Raw genomic sequence first — 16,330 nt, 5'->3', positions numbered from 1 at the left:
TGCAAGTTTTGTTTTATTTATTAGGATTGCGTTAGGAGGCTCCAGGTTCTGTGTGTCAGCCTCGTGTGTCTCAACAGGGAAAGCAGAGGATGCTGGGAAATATTATTTGGCTCCGTGAGAGCCTTTGAGAGAGTGAGGGGGAAGAAAATTACTCTTTTATTGTGAGGTTTGCCAAATGATCTCTGAGGAGCTGTGATATCATTCATAGGCTGTGCCAAGCTGGAGGGAAACGGCTCATCTTGGCAGACATCTAGAGTGAGTGTCTAATTCCTCGGGTTGGTATGAGCCTTTATCAGAACTAGTTCCATAGGCAGTATTTACATAACTGTGGTGGAGTGTGAGAATAAACACAGCTGTGGCATTGCCCTAAATGTTTCTATTCAGCAGGGAATTAAAAGAGAACTTTATCGCTGAACTACAGATAAACACAATTCATCAAGCAGCGGTCAGTTCAACTGGGGAACAAAATAGGAGTTATGAAAGACTGGCCTACTGAAAATAGCTCCAGTCAGCCGGCCTGACTTCACTGCTCCTTCTCTTCCTCCCTCCCTCCTTTCTCTTCCCCAGTTCCAGAAATGTCGGGCTCATCAGCTAGCGAAGAAGTTGTCTCGATTTTATTTTTACGCCAGGCAGGAAGTGGCAGGCACTTACTGAGTATAGACCTACTGTGAGCCAGCATGCTTCCGGGTGCTTTGTAGAGGTCCCTCATTTCAGAAGGTCCCCTTTTTCTTTCTGGGTGATAGAACTGAATGTGGGTGGGGGCAAGATTATTTTGCCAAGGAGAAAACTTTTTAACTCCGATGTGTGTTGAAATGGAAGCAGTATTGCCACAGTTTTAAGTGATCTGCATCTTACAAATTCCTTGAAGCATCCACATATATTCTTTTAAATACAATTTTATTTTTTATTTGTTTTTTTGGAGGGGAGGCAGGGAGAGGTAATTTTGTTTGTTTGTTTAGTAATGGAGGTACTGGGGATTGAACCCAAGTATTTACTGTTTGCTTTAGAATGTAGAGCTCATTGCTATGAAAAGAAAAAGTTTGCACTCTTCTTCCTTCTTCCCCTTTGGATTTGGTTGTGGTGAGGGAGAAGTGAATGCAGATCACTGAATTCTTTCATTTATTTATCGCACACATAAATGACATTTTTTTCTGTGCCAGACCAGCTAGCAGTTCTTCACCCACCATCGTTTCTGGTGGCTTCATGCTCCCTTATGCTGTCAGTCAGAAGCTCTTTCTCACTCTCCTGTTGTTGCTGACCCCTATCTTGAGTTCAGTCTGTCTTTTTAGAACTGGGAGCTGCAGCTTTGTCAGAAAGAATGGTCTTCTCTAGGAGGAGGGTATAGCTCAGTGGCAGAGTCCATGCTTAGTATGCACGAGGTTGTGGGTTCAATCCCCAATAGTTCCGTTAAATAAAATAAAACATAAAAAAAAAATTTTTTTAAAGGGAATTGCCTTCTCCCTCTTCGCCCAGACCTATGAGTTCTTTCTAGGCTGCTTGTTCACAGCCCCAAACACTTGCCCTTTACATGTAGGACAGGCTCTTTCCAGAAGCTTACTTCATCCCAAGCCTTGCTTGGTGCTTTTAAGATGTGTCCCCAAATTCTTTGACTGTCTTCCCTTCAAGAGGTGAAGCCTAATTCTGTTCCTCATGAGTGTGCATTGGATCTAATGACTCATCTCCAACACAAAGAATGAACTGCAAGTGATGGGTTACGACTTTGGATGCCAAGTCATAAAAGGAATAGTAGTTTCTTCTCACTCTCTGGGGGTAACTGGCTTCCACATCATGAGGACACTCAGGCAACTTCTGTGAGATAACACAGTTGGAGTTTTCAGCCGCTTCATTCTGGGGCACTTTGTTACTCAGCAGAGGATTACGAATACATTCTCTGAGAGCCTTCTGTTGTGTTGCCCTTCTGGTGACAATCCCCTGCAGACATAGGTAGTTCTTTGAGGGGTTTGAGCTTGGGCTCAGAGAGGCCTGCCGTGATCCTTTGTCTGTACAATTTGTGGAACATTTAAAGCATTTACCTGGGCCTCAACCTCTGGAAATTCAGTAGGTCTGGGATGGGGTCCAGACATCTATAGGTAATTAAATGATTGAAAAAAACAAACTATTCCAGGGTTCCTGAAGAGTACTTTTGATTGAGATTCTGTTGCTTTTTTTTTTTTTTAACTATAAAAACCCAGAGGCCTCTCTATTCCATGTCCTCTGTGTTCTTTCTTTGAGACTGACGAGGAGGAGGTCGGTTCACCTTTCAGCGTGTCCACCTCAACCACCAGGGACCCTGGGAAACAACCAAGCTCAGTGCTTTGCTCTTATGAACCCGCTGAGCAGCCCTTCTCAAACTTAAACGGAGTGGGGATCGCTGGGCATCACCCCCAGGATTCCTAATTCAGCGGGTTCAGGTACGAACCGAGCATTGACGCTTCTGATAAGTTCCCAGATGATTCTGCTGCTGCTGGTCTGTGGCCGCACTTCGAGAACCATCACTAAAAAGCGTAGGACCTGGTATTTAAACTTTGCCCCCGAAATAGTCCAAGATCCTCCCTAGATTGCAGGCAACGACAACAAATGAAAACAAACAAACAAAGCCTCATCCATTTTCCCTGAAACAAAAGTCACCCATGGTGACAGAAATCCTCATCGTGGTCATTTGTGGGGAACTGGAAAGGGGGATGGAAGGGTCATCTGCGATGCTTCTCATGTTCTGTTTCTTGATCTGAGGGGTGGTTACACGAATATGTTCCCTTTGTGAAAATGTATTTAAACTGTACTCTACAATCTGTGCCCTTTTCTATCTAAATGTTCTATTTTAAAAGCTTACTTAAAAGTTAATAGTAATGATAAACGTTGTCAAAATCTGGGGAAAACGGGCCTCTTCACTAGCCTGTCCTTCTGTTTGCAAGTCATCTCTCCTCTGGGTTATGTGGGCAACCCAACAAAGAAATTATTTTTTCTTTCTTTTTTGCTGGCATCATTTTTGTATGCTCCTGTGTGTGTGTAATACCCTGGGAATGACCACTTCCCAAGCTGTCATTTTTTTTTTTTTTAACAAACCCAGGTCTTCAGAAGAAAACATTTTAAGAGAAATATTTACATGTTTTAAATTCCTAGAACAATGGATATTGATAGAATAATTTGAAAAGCAAGTTGAGCTCTTATTAATACGTTTGGAGAATCCTAGTTTGTGTTTGACTGTTCAACTTTACTGAAGAGTAAGAACTTTGGAAGGAGAGAAAAACTTACCCTAGACGGACTGCCCATTTCTTTGAAAAGTGCCTAAAGAGTCCTGAGATTTTTTTTCTTCTGGGTGAGGACAAATGTCACCAAAAAAATTCCCTGTTTCATTACCTAAAACCTTTGGAGTCTTAGCAAAGAGCCTTGTTTTGCACATTTCTTACAAAAAAAAAATGTATATATATATATATGGCTAAAACTTCCTTAGAGAAATTTCACTTTTTAAATAATTCTTTTTCTGTAATTTAAGTTTATGGGTAAAAGGTTTACTCACTCTAAAAGGTTGGTTTCAAATGTAAATTAGACCAGGTTACATTGGGATTTATGATTTTCAGGTGATATGCAAAATTGTCATTTTAAACTCAGGAGCTAAGGAGGACACTGTTGGGCATATTTATTGGTGTTGATGACTTGAGACAGCTGTGGAGGACAATGGATGCCCCACCTTGGGTGGCGTCCAGTCTAAAGGAGAGGCATTGTAAGATGGTAAGGAAATGTGTCACAGAATACAAAGTGGTCATCTTTGAAGCCAAAATATTCACAATCAATGCTGAGCAGTAGGATTAAGCAAGTGGGTAGGTTTTTCAATCTGATTCCCACCAGCAGCAGCAAGGATGTGAGTATACTGTTAAAATCCTCTGTGGACTGAGAGGTAAGGCAGTTAATATCAGTTCACAGTTTGGAAGTCTTGATGTGACACTACTAATAAGTCACGCAGACATTCTTAATTCAGGTGAATGGGTGGTTGAATAGCTGTGCCCCCAGTACCTCGAATGATGCCCGGGCACAGTGAATATTTGTGGACGAATGAGTGAGTGAATGAGTGATGGGGCCATTCAGGTAAACCATGCAAAATGGACAAAGTTTAAAAGTGAGAGTAAAGAATCTGTTCACCTTGGAGGCCAGGACTTGAGGAGGCATGATCTGCCAGGGAACCTTCTAATCCTTTACTCTTTCTTCCTCTAGGCAGCTTGAAATCCACTCTCCAGATGCTAAGCACACGGTGGTCCTCAGGAGCAAGGACTCAGCCACCGCCCAGGCCTGGTTCAGTGCCATCCATTCCAACGTCAGTGACCTGCAGACCCGAGTGGTCGCCGAGGTCCGAGAGCAGCTGGGGAAGACGGGCATTGCTGGGAGCCGAGAGATCAGGCATCTTGGCTGGCTTGCAGAAAAGGTAAGGGAAAGGCTCGCCCTGTAATGGTCATTTTCCCCAGAGTTTCTCAGTACTGGCTGCAACCACTGAAGTCAGGTACCTCATCCCACAGGCTGATTCTCTCATTTGGATCTCTGTCCGTCTCCAACAGGTTTGCCTTTGTATCACACAGGGGCTGTGTCTTCATCAACTTTGATCCCCCCACATACAGTCTAATACGTGGCAAAGTGCAGGTGGTCACTAACTGTCTGTTGAATGGATGAATGAGTGAGCAAGTGGCCAGACAGTCTGACTCCCATATGCACATGTGACGGGCAGGGGAAATATCTCAAACTCACAACAGAGCTGTCACCTTGGGAGGTATGGAAGTTGATGCTTAAAGAAGGGTTTATGTGGGTTTTAGTGAACCTGCTTATTAACGTGGATACAGTTACAAATAATAGCAAAAATAATAACAGCAAGATTTTCTTAAGCAACTACTCTGTGCTGACTCTTTTCGTATATTTAATTTGTGTTCTTAAGCCAGCAGGCCCTGAATGTCATCATTTATGAGCACCTATTTTTGCTAGGCAGGAGGGGAAGGGGTGTATAAAGATAAATAAAGACTTACCCTCTTTCCCCAGGGAAGACAGCTGCTATGGAAACGACCTTAGGGTCATGGTAACACTGTCACTTTGATTTCTTTTTCTAAGGGATGTGATATGTTGGAGATAGTAAAACTCACTTTGCAACCATCTCCTGGGAGTTAACCCTTCTCTTCATTGCAGAGGACTGAGCCTTTGCCATTGTCCTTACACTTGATTGCTGTCCTTTGAACTTGACCTTGAGTCTCAGGAACACTGGGTTTTGGGGACGTCTGACCTCCCAGTGACTCACATTCTAATAGATGGTGAATGGGAATGATTGTCACAATTAACAACTTTCCTGCCAGTGAACCATGTCACCTGAGAAAGCCCAGGCAAATGGCACTTGAAAATAATACTTGAACCCAGCATTTGGCCGTTTTCCACCACTGTTCTTTGTTTGCATCAGTTCATGCATGGGTCTCAGCCACAAAGTTCAACGCAAAGTGAGTTGTTTGATTTGGTATTGTCCCATCTCTCACACATTTCAGAGGATCAAAGGGACAATGCAGGTGGTGGTGGCAACAAGATCATAATAAACAAAAACCACAGGTAGCCTCTCTTGACCTTATGCATGAGGGTTCTTGATGAAAACAACACTGCCAATCTGAATGATACCATTTTAGGAGTCGCAGTCTCTAACACTCTGCACTTTTCCTCTCTCCAAATGCATGTGTTTCTATTAGGAGAAGACCTATTAGTCAGGGAGCTTTCAGTTGCAAAGTAACAGAAAGCTCAACTCAGCTTGAGCGAGAAAGGGGGCGTATCATTTCTGATAACTGTAGAGTCCAAGGGTAAGCTTCAGGCATGATGGGATGCAGGGACTTAACTAATGATAACAGGCCTGCCTCTCCATCTCTTTGCATTTTGTCCACTTTGTTGATTGATACACAAGTAAGCCCCCTTTTCCTTGGCCCAAGAGTTCCAGGCTTGTGGGTTTTTGTTTTGTTTTGTAGTTTACTGTCTCAGTGAATAGAAGCCTCTTTGCTCCCATGGTTCCAACAAAAGTTCTAAGATCAGCCTTATCCAAACCAGGTGCCCTGACTGATGAGGAGAGGTGGTACATTAATGGAAAATTAGGCTGCTGTGTAAGGAAAAGACTGAATGAATTCTGGGAAAGCAAAAGTAACGGTTATTCGCTATAGAAGAAAAAGAGGAGGAATTGATCGGGATGAAGAATGTTCTCACTTAATTCAGGTCCTGGAGGTACTGTGCACTTTAGGGTCCTGGTAGAAGACCGATGGCAAACTCAGAAGGGGTAATTGGAAGGGATATAACACAGCCATGACTTAGGTGTCAAGTGTGTGTGGTGTGGCCAAGGTAAGGGAAACCAGTAAGAAATGGAGAAGCACTCCAGAGCTAAACAGTGAGAGGTCACTACTATTCCTTAACCCGAAATGTCCAGGAAGAGGAGCAGTCACCTGAAACTGGCAAGACTTGTAGCTGTAGAAAAGGGCCACCCACTAAGAGATGTCGTCTGCCAATTCCTGCCTGCTGATCTCTTGCTGATGTCTCCCATTGGCTGAGGCTGATGGAAGCCAAAGGCAAGGGAGCCCCACTGATGCTCTCTGTTAAATTAAGGTCAGCCTCCCAGGACTCCAACCAGGGCAGAAAAGGGTGGAGCCTGAATCTGGAGGCTAAGGGATGCTGTCCAACACACATGACCTTCTACCTACCAAGTATCTGAGATGGTCTCAACTCTAGAAGGTACTTTTCTCTCATCTCTTTTAACACAAAGTACATTTAAAACCATTGCCATTTAGATAGTTCAAAAACAGCATTGTGTCATTATTAGTGATGTTGAAATTTTTTACCAAAGATTCCATTTTCTCACTTATAAATTGTCTGCTTATGCCTTTTGCTTGTCCCAAATTATCAGTAGATACATTAGGCATTTCCATGGAGCAGTAATAAAGGTGCATGAAAAGCTTTCTGTTTTTCGAATGTTACTGTTCTTTTGATATAATTTCAGATTATCGTTACAGATGTTTCTTTAAATTGTATTATGCATTACGTCCATAAGAGCAATAATGACTTAACATGGACAGTTATCAGAAGCAAGAATGTCTTTTATTGCCTTCTACTCCAGAACTTCTTAAAAGATTACCATAGATCAAGTCTAAGGGAACAAATCCAAACTGGAAATTTTTTGAATAAATATTTAATACTGAATCCTACTGTGGCGATGTATGAATGGTTTTTTAGCCATTCTTAATACATGGCTTTCTTATATTATCATAAATATCAGGATGCCCTTGGTATTTGTAAAGATATAAAGTATGATCCTATATATGTTCAGCTGTAATTTACCTTAAATTGCTATCCTTTGTCTTTTCCTATGCTGTTAATCTTTGATTTTATGGATTAGTAAAAGTAGCTCTAGGACAAGTTTTGCCCATATTATATTCAACTTCAAGTTTTTAGAACCGGTATTTACATGAACTAAAATAATATGAAGCAACAATGTTCCTTCTAAAATCCTGTCCAGTGCAAATCCTAAGGCCTTCTCTACACTATGCAGAGGAAAAACTTTATATTCATATTATTCTTCTCTGTGAGGTGGTCTGGGGACTAGAGGAATGGCTCTCAAGAAATGACTAAGTCTGGAGTCAATGGGGAGAGTTCAGTACACTCCAAGAGAGGGGACTGATTGTGAGAGGAAAGTGGAGGTAGTAGGTTAATACACTTTGTAGGGAGGGCAGACCAGAGACTGGTCTAAAGGGAAGCGGGGTCCTCCTGAAGGAAGGTGACCTTGGATGGCATCCAATTATGGAACATCTTGGAAACCGGACCGATGGTCTGCTTTTGATTTGGTGGCAATAGGAAATCTTCATATACAAAATCAGAGAGAAGGGAACTTAGAGGTGACTTCTATGGACTGAATGTTTGTGCCCCTCCCAAAGCCGTAAGGTGAAGCCCCAACCCCTAGTGTGATGGAATTTGGAGGTGGAGCCTGTGGGAAGTAATGAGGTTTAGATGCAGTCGTGAAGACGGAGCTCCATAATGAGACTGCTGCCCTGATAAGGGATGAAGACACTAGAGTGTTCTCTCTCTCTCTCTCCCCACCATGTGATGATACAAGAAGGTAGCCTTCTCCAAGCCAGGAAGAGGGCCCTCACCAGAACCGCATGTTGACACCCTGATCTTGGACTTCCAGCCTCCAGAACTGTGAGAAATAAATGTTTGTTGTTTAAGCCACACAGTGATGATGGTCTGCTCTTGTAGCCATAACTAAGACAGTGATCTAAACCAGCCTCTTCTTTCTACGGATGAGGAATCTGGGACCTAGAAACTGGAAGGTGTTTTATTTATGGTCACACTCTAAATCAAGGAATAATTGGAGAATGGGACAATGCTGTAATATCTCTTCCATTTAATTTTCAGAAGAATCTACCGCAGCATCATTTGTTGGAATCAATTTAATTCTTTCCTTGAACTCTGGCAGCCGTTCTCTGAACTGTTCAGACTCGAGGTCAGCCGGGGACCAAGAGCCTTTGAGTGGGGTGCTTTCCCTTGTCCCCTTGCCTTCCTGGCGCTGTGAGCCACACCACAGTGACAGGTGCTGTGCTGCTTCCCCTCTGAGCGCCCTCCCCTGTAGATGGACCGGGTCCACCACTGTCCGCTCTTTCCCACGATCATATTAGTCTCAAACCTTTTAACTCCTTGCAAGCCCCAGTCGCCCCAAGAGGGGTCCATGAAGGCTCATCCCTACCCTGAACTATAAAATGCATTTTGCCCCAAACAGATTTTTTTCAATCATCATTCTTTAATCATTTTTCAGTTATTATTGAGGTGTTTTCAATGGTCCAATTTCAGACAAGAGAAACATAGAGAAAATAAAGAATATTAAAGAAAGTAAAATAAAGAAAAATAAAGAGAAAAAGTAAAAGATCTGACCCTGTTGATACTTTCAAAAAAACAATAATAAACAGGGACATGGCAGAATTGTTCAATTCTGTTTTATCAGCTGTTGTCTTTGCTTTTACCTTGTTATCTCAGTTTGCAAACTATTTCTTGTCAGATTAAAAACATAAAAACGTAACAGGATTGAAAAAAAAAAAACCTAGTTGGGAGCTCTGAGATGCCAGCTCAATTCTCAGCTTTCCTCATTTCCACTGAAGTTTCTTTCAAATGGGAACATTTATAGAGCTGTGCCTCCCCAGGGTGTTGTTGGAGGGGAGGAAGCTGGTAATTAGTATTTATTATGTGCCTAGTCTGTTTCAGGCAAGGCGCTTTAAATAATCTCTGTCCTAGGAGGCAAGCTTGGAGAAGTTAAGTAACTTTCCTAAAATCACTCCTCTAGTAAGTGAGAGCCAGAATTTGAGCCCCTCTTTCTCAGTCCACAGCCCAGAACTTTCCACTAAGCTGAGCTAATACAAGGGCCCAGGGAGTATGTGTCCACATGAGTGAGACCTCCCCCACACCCCAAGAACTCAGTGTCAGAGCAGCATCTCATACCAGAAGCACAGTTTCAGAACTAAGGGACATTCCAAAATAACTCGAATCCTTTATTTGCCTTCATGAAAATAAACAGTGTCTTTGCCATTTCAGGCTGCGATCACAAAGTGCCGTAGACTTACAAACAACAGAAATTTATTTCTCATGGTCTGGAGGCTGCAAGTCCAAGATCAGGGTACCAGCATGGTTGAGTTCTTGGTGAAGGCCCTCCTCCTGGTTTACAGACCGCCCTCGTGTGTCTTCTCACGTGACAGAGAGAGAGAGAGAGAAAGGGCTGACCCTCTTCTCATAAGGTCACTAATCCCATCATGGGGACTCCAGCCTCACGACCTACTTACCTCCAAATGCCATCACTTTAGGGCTTCGATATGTAAATTTGAGGGGGACACAAACATTCAGAGCACAGCAGGGGGAACTTACAAACCAGGACAGAGCTAAACTTTCTAAAATGTTTTCTCTCTCATCCACACCCATCCTAATCTTCCACTGCTTTCATTCCTCCCATGATGCTGAAAGAAAACCAAGCAGAAGAAATCCTCTCCTCTATTTTTCCACCCATTCTTGACTATGTCAATCAATTGAACCTCTCTGGCTCGAGCCCTCCTTTTGTATTTCATTCAAAAACTCTTTCCTTCTCTTTCTTCCTGTTTTGTACTACAGAAGCCCCGCCCCCCAAAAACAGGTCTGCAGAGACTGAAATTAGCTTTGATAGCATAGGTTAGAATCCTACTGGAATTAAACACACAACTCACACGAAAATAATTTGTGTATACACACACATGCACACACACACAAGTTGGCCTTACTTTGCATGTTTCTAGTGTCTGTGAATTTCACTTGTAGTGGTTCAATTAAATAACCCCACTTTCTCAACAACACAGTTCAGATCTCAGTGGCCGCAGTATGTTAACTGTAAGTCATTTCGTAAAGTACCAATTTTGTTGCCAGGCTTTCCTGCCGCAAACCACTGTGTACATAGCTGATGTGCATCAGGTTTGCCACCCTCCCATCACTTCTTTCACAGCCTATCAGTGATTGGTCAGAGCAGCCCTGTTAGTTCACACGCAGCAAGGTGAGTGGTTGTCTCTTGGGGATAAATCTATTTGACATTCACAAGAATGGATAATAGAAAGGGGGCATTGTCTGAAAAATAGGAAAGTGCAGCAAAACGGAAAGTGATCATTCTGAGACCAAAATTCAAATCAAACACGAGTGGAACTAGAGAAAATAGCTGACTATGGGCATGCTGACGTGCATCCCGTTCAACAGACTCTTGAGGTGCAGACAGAAGACCTCAGTGAAGGTCAACTTTTAAACGTGATGAAGAGAGTAGCTGTGGAGAAAGGATGACCGTGACCCAGAAATGAAGCCAGTGAAAAACTTCACATTGATGGAACTCTCAGAGAGATTTCACATCACTGTGAGGTGCCAAGTGTAAAAGGCTGCTAGCTGATCCAGCCTTCGAAAGGAGTATGACGACTTGTCAAGGCATAGAAAAGATGCTCACGCTGTCTCGTAAGTTATGTGGTAAGAAGGCAACAAGCACTGTTCAAATTACTCTTAAAAAGGCTTTGACAAGGAGGAGGGTATAGTTTAAGTGGTAGAGCGCATGCCTAGCATGCACGAGGCCCTGGGTTCAATCCCCAGGACCTCTATTAAAATAATTAAATCAATAAACTTAATTACCTCCAAATCCCCGCCCCCAAAGGTTTTGACAAAGAAATAAAGCACTTTGATCCCCAGTCTTTCTAATGTTTTAAATTACAGATTCTTACGTAAATATTAGTTTTACTATTTTTTGATTTCCCTGTGCATTTAGAACTGACAGTAAAGCAGTTTTTAATTTTTGCAAGTCCACAGCGTAGGACAATACCAGTTTTTCCAACTGATTACTGAGATCACTAAGGATGATTTTAGCTTGCATATTTTTATTGTTCAGCACTATTGGACAAAGGCAGGTCCCCCCACCTCTCTCCACTTAATCCATCTCTCCTTGTTATCTGTCCATCCAGTCATCTATTTATTTTATCTTATCCATCTCTCTTTCTATCTGTCTCTATCCTTATTCATCTCTGTTTATCTTTATCCATTTCTATCTCTTCATCCATCTATCCAGGCATCTTCCTCTCTCTGCCCTTGTCTGTCTGTCTGCCTGCCCGTCTATCTATCAATCTATTTCTGTTCTTTTTCTATCCATCCATCTCTATCTATCAGCTTATTGTTCTATATTATTATGTAATTCACTAGACCATCATTATTTTCAGTTCCAACAATAGCAGTTTATTCATCCTCTCAAATTCCAGGTGGAATATAACCAAGCAAGTAATTCCATTGTCTAGCTACCTCGTCCAGCTATATTAGAAGAATCTGAAATGTAAGTGTAAACTAGCCCTGGCCTGAGTGAAACAGGCTGCTGGTAATCAAGATCTTGACAGTATAATTAATGGAATGGTATTTCTGGAGCCTCTAAATATATCAGCTCCACCATCTGCCTAAAAATCACCTAAGTAGGAATTTCCTACCACTTCTTCCAGGGAGAAAAATAGTCTGTGACCTGAGGAAACTCCCATCTGACAAAGGGGGACAGAACTCCTGCCCAGGCTCCCCCTGACTTGCATCATTCCTGAATCAAGACTGTTTGTTATGCTAGGAAACACAGACTGTTAATGCAATTAAGTGCTAACAGGCCTGGTGTGTTGCTTTAAAAGGCAGTCATTAAGTTCCCTGGTGAATCACCTCTGAGATGGAGCTGGACGAGAAGAGCTGGCAACAGCTTGGTTATCTTCCTGTTAGACTTTTACTGTAAATGTTTAAAGTAAATGTGCCAGTATGAGTGTAATTCACATTGCCCCCACCTTCCACTTCCTCAAATTAAAAAATCAAAGATTTAAGATGGGGATGGATGGGTGGGTGGGTCGCAAAGGCAGCTGTGATGAAAGCATGGAAACTTTGCTCCCTGACTTCGCAGTGGATTTAGTAACGAGTCTTTCTCCCCAGGGTGGAAACCTCAGAGCTGCCCATGTAAGAGATGGGGGCGTGGATCGTTAGTTCTTGTGGCTGGTTTCCCCTAGTTCACAGGGGCCTGACTCCAGCTCTTTACAGAGGATCTTGAGACTCGAGATGGAAAGCTTCCTGTGCCTGGCTGTGTGGCTAGCCGACTCTGCTAAGCTTCGTTTTGTCTCATTAGGTATTACAGATTGCTGTTTCTTTATGAAATAGATTAACACATGGATTAATGCCTTGGATAGAATTCTTTGGAAAGCCCAGTCCGAGATGAAGATTCTCGGGGAGTGATTACTGAGCGAGGACTCAGTTATATGATCAACTGAGGCATGTTTAAAGTTTTAAGAGTTAATTTGAGCCGGAAGTGGTTAGGAGCGCCGGGAAAGGCTGATATAAAGAGTGGAAGCAAAGTAAGGAAAATATTATCAGCTGTAACTTGAAGCCTAGTGGCTGCTTGTGATTGGCTGTCTTTGGATTTCAATTTCATCACCTTTAGCATTTCAGGTTCAGACGCTGGTTTGCTTACACTGGCCACCATGGCGTAAGACCCACCTCAGTCTAGTGGCCTCTTTGTTTGAGTAACGTAACAGCTCTTAGGAGTCTGTAAGCAGGTGAGTGAAGCACCGCAGGCAAGGGAGGAAGGGAAGCAGGAGGTGTATCAGCTAAAACAGCCACGGCCTGCCCCGCAGGAAGCTCTGGGGCGTGAATGGTAGTGCAAGGCTCTCCCACCTTGAACCAGGGGAGCTGGGGTTTTATATCCCCATGTAAGTCAACCATTGGCTGTGGGCTACCCTTGAGGTCACAGGAGGCCACTCCTATCAGCCGAGGGCAATTCTCTAGAGAAGGAAAAGGATTACTCTGTGAGCAGTCAGTGTTCACGTCAGGGGAGGGTCGGATGTGCCAACCTGGTAAAGGGAATTTTGACAGAGGACCAACAGTATCTACTGTCATCACTGGTGTGTCCACATGGTGGGAAAAAAATTCCAATAGATGTACACGGCACCTTTAAGTGGCAGAGACAAATGTACTGGCCAGTCCCGGGACGTGCTGAAGATTGTAGCCACTACCTAGAAGTTTTATTTACAACTGTATTCAAATTCTAGTAACTCACCCTGGCATCTCACTCCTTCTGCCTTCACTGCATGGGATAATAACTATTTTTAATGCTTTGAAATTCCCAAATGTCATTTCTAGAGTCCCTTTGCGTCCTTACATTTTGGCTTAGGGTTTTGATTACTTCTAATAGGACTAGGCTGCAATTTTGAAAATGAATGTCAATGAATACATTTCATTTTCCATCTTGAAACTCCTTCAAGTTGGTATTTTCAGGTTTTGTAAACTGAATCAATTCCCCGATTTATCAGGTGGGTCGATTTGCTGTTCTTTATATTGATTTTATTTAGAATTAAAGATAGAAATATAAGTTCTAGAATCTAGAGCCCTAAAATCTGATTTAAGAACATCCATGTCTACATCTCTTCTGCATCAAGATAGAAGTGAGGGTCTTTATGGAGCCTCAGAGGTCAAGTGGGACTCTCAGAATTACCCCCATTCACTTCCCTTTCATCATGATTCAGGGAGAGGCCCTAAAGCATTTCTTGATCTGTTTTTGCCCTGCAGGTTGTAACCTGGCAGAGAAAAGAGGTGATTTTTTATTTTGGTCTGTAGCCCCAGTGCCTCTCCAGTGTCTGGGAAATAGTAGGTGGTCCGTCTGTGTTGGTCAAATGTGTGAGTCAGTGGACCAGTGGTACAAGTCAGAACATGTATTCCTTGTTTCCAGTAGACACTGCAACACATTTTCTCTGGGAATAAATTACAGTTTCACATGACGTGCTCAGAGTGGTCAGGTCCAGGCACCTGACCTTCACTCCTGTGTTCTAAACAATCAGCCTTCCACGTGAGACCTCTCAGACCAGAAACCTGGTGTAACTTAGGGATTTCCTTACTTGAAAATGTCAAGCTTCTCAATGTTGAGTGAGATGCAGGTGTGATGATCTTTCAGTGGCCATACTTCATTTTTATGAATTTATCATTCTTCTTAATGAAAAGAATCTAGACTGGAAATCAGAAATTGAGAGTGCTAAACTCAGGTTACTAGTTGCTCCCTTGCCCCCAGTAAATAACACAGCTCAGACACATGCCTTACATATTCCTTGAGCTTCAAGAACCATAGATTCTTATAGAGGTAGGAGGGACAAAAAAAATAATAATAAAGTGTGAATTGGCAATTTTATGTTACTTGACCATAATCATGCAGCTAGTTTGCATTAAGTGTGAGACCAAAACCCAAGTGTCTCTGATTTTCAGTCTAGGGCAAAATTTACTCTTACCTGGGCGTACCTCACTGTCATGTAAAGCACTATAAGAACTATTCAGTCAAGCGAATGTAGGATCCTTTCATAGCTGTTTCCCTATTGGGGAGGAAGGGGGACTACTTGTCTAGAACTTCGGTGAGATCAAAGGTAGGGATAGAGATGGGGGTACCTTTAGAGAGGGAGAGTCAGAGAGTGGAAGAGATCGCTGAGAAAATGAGAAGGGAGAAGGAAAGGGAAACCTTGGGGGACATCAGGAGGAGGAAGATGGGCTGAGATTTGTTTTCTGGACATGACCCACTGGCCACAGCCTCTCCTGCCCTAAGCAGAATGGACACTTTCCTCTTGTCCTGAAGGACTTCGACAGTAGCACCAGCAATGCTTATTATTGCCAAACAACAATTTGTCCAACAGCTTTATTTTGGCCCACAAGACATCTGGCTGTCTAGTTTATCTTCCTCCTTGACCTCCCTCACCTCCCTTCCCACCTCCCCATTCCTGACTCTTCTCTGTATTCAGATGGACTAAATCTTGTGTGAACTCTAACCTGTCTGATTCTTCTCAGTTATAGGTTTCCTAGGCTCTTGACTACACCTCCTTTTCCCCAGTTAGTTGTCTACCTGTAGGGCTGCTTTCTGCTCGTTAACACTTCCAATAATGGATGGGAAAGAGGGAAAAATGCAAATCAATTGAATTGGATTCTTGCCAGAAGCTTTGGGAGGTAAAAATGTGTCAAAGATGGGGCATGTAAGCATGGTTGTGTTTCACAAAACCTTCAGATGAACATGTATCTTTGTGTACCCAGATCCCCCAACACAGACACACAAGGCACACTAAGACAACCTGAAGTCAACAGTGTTAGCGCTCAAAGCACAAAACTATCTCGTGTGTGTGTGTGTGTGTGTGTGTACACACTGCACAATTTAATTGCATGTATCTTATGCAGTTAAAAATGCTTCAGGCAGCAGGCATTTTGACTAAGGTGAATTTGGAAACCTATAAATAAGGTTGGAGTCAAATAAATCCAGTAAGAACCAATTGAATGAATATGTAAGAAGATGTGAGAGATGTTCTCAAGGAACTCACCAATAAATGGGGAAGACAGACGTGGAAGCTAAGAATTTTTGAATTTGAAAACTAAGAAGCTAAGAATATTTGAATATAGAACTGTGTGTGCAATAATTTTGTTTCAAATCCCGTGAAGGATTAGGGAGGAATCAGCTAACTTGGCCTCAGAGGGTAGGAAAGGCATGAAGCTGAATCTTACAGGTCAGGCAGAGAAAGACTTTTTCGGTGGCAGGACTAGCACGCGCAGAGCTTGATGATACAAACGGCACTGCCATTAATCTTGGGTGGCTGGAGCACTGAGTATATACATTCAGGTGACACTGCCTTTCTTAGCGATCCCCTTAGGCAGCTGTACCTTCACAGGATGCTTCTGGATTGCATTTTTTTTTTTTTTTTTTAGAATTCTTCTCTGGAGTTACCTTCAAAGACAATTTCTTAGCAACGTATGAAAATCTATTTTAGAGTCACAT

General features: G+C 42.7%; 1 protein-coding gene across 3 annotated transcripts in view; it reads left to right on the top strand.

The window, feature by feature from the left end:
• Nucleotides 1–16,330, top strand: part of SNTB1 (syntrophin beta 1) — a 199,249-nt gene that overhangs the window by 124,859 nt on the left and 58,060 nt on the right. For all 3 annotated transcript variants that reach the window (XM_072949659.1, XM_072949658.1, XM_006211420.3), the window contains one exon: nucleotides 4,210–4,417. In XM_072949659.1, coding sequence (XP_072805760.1) covers nucleotides 4,210–4,417 — 208 coding nt within the window. The remainder of the gene's footprint in view (nucleotides 1–4,209; nucleotides 4,418–16,330) is intronic.

This window comes from Vicugna pacos, chromosome 25, assembly GCF_048564905.1.
Source record: "Vicugna pacos chromosome 25, VicPac4, whole genome shotgun sequence".
In the NCBI taxonomy this organism is placed as follows: domain Eukaryota; kingdom Metazoa; phylum Chordata; class Mammalia; order Artiodactyla; family Camelidae; genus Vicugna; species Vicugna pacos.
The sequence above is the reverse complement of the archived record's forward strand: the minus strand, read 5'-3'. Positions and strand labels throughout refer to the sequence as shown.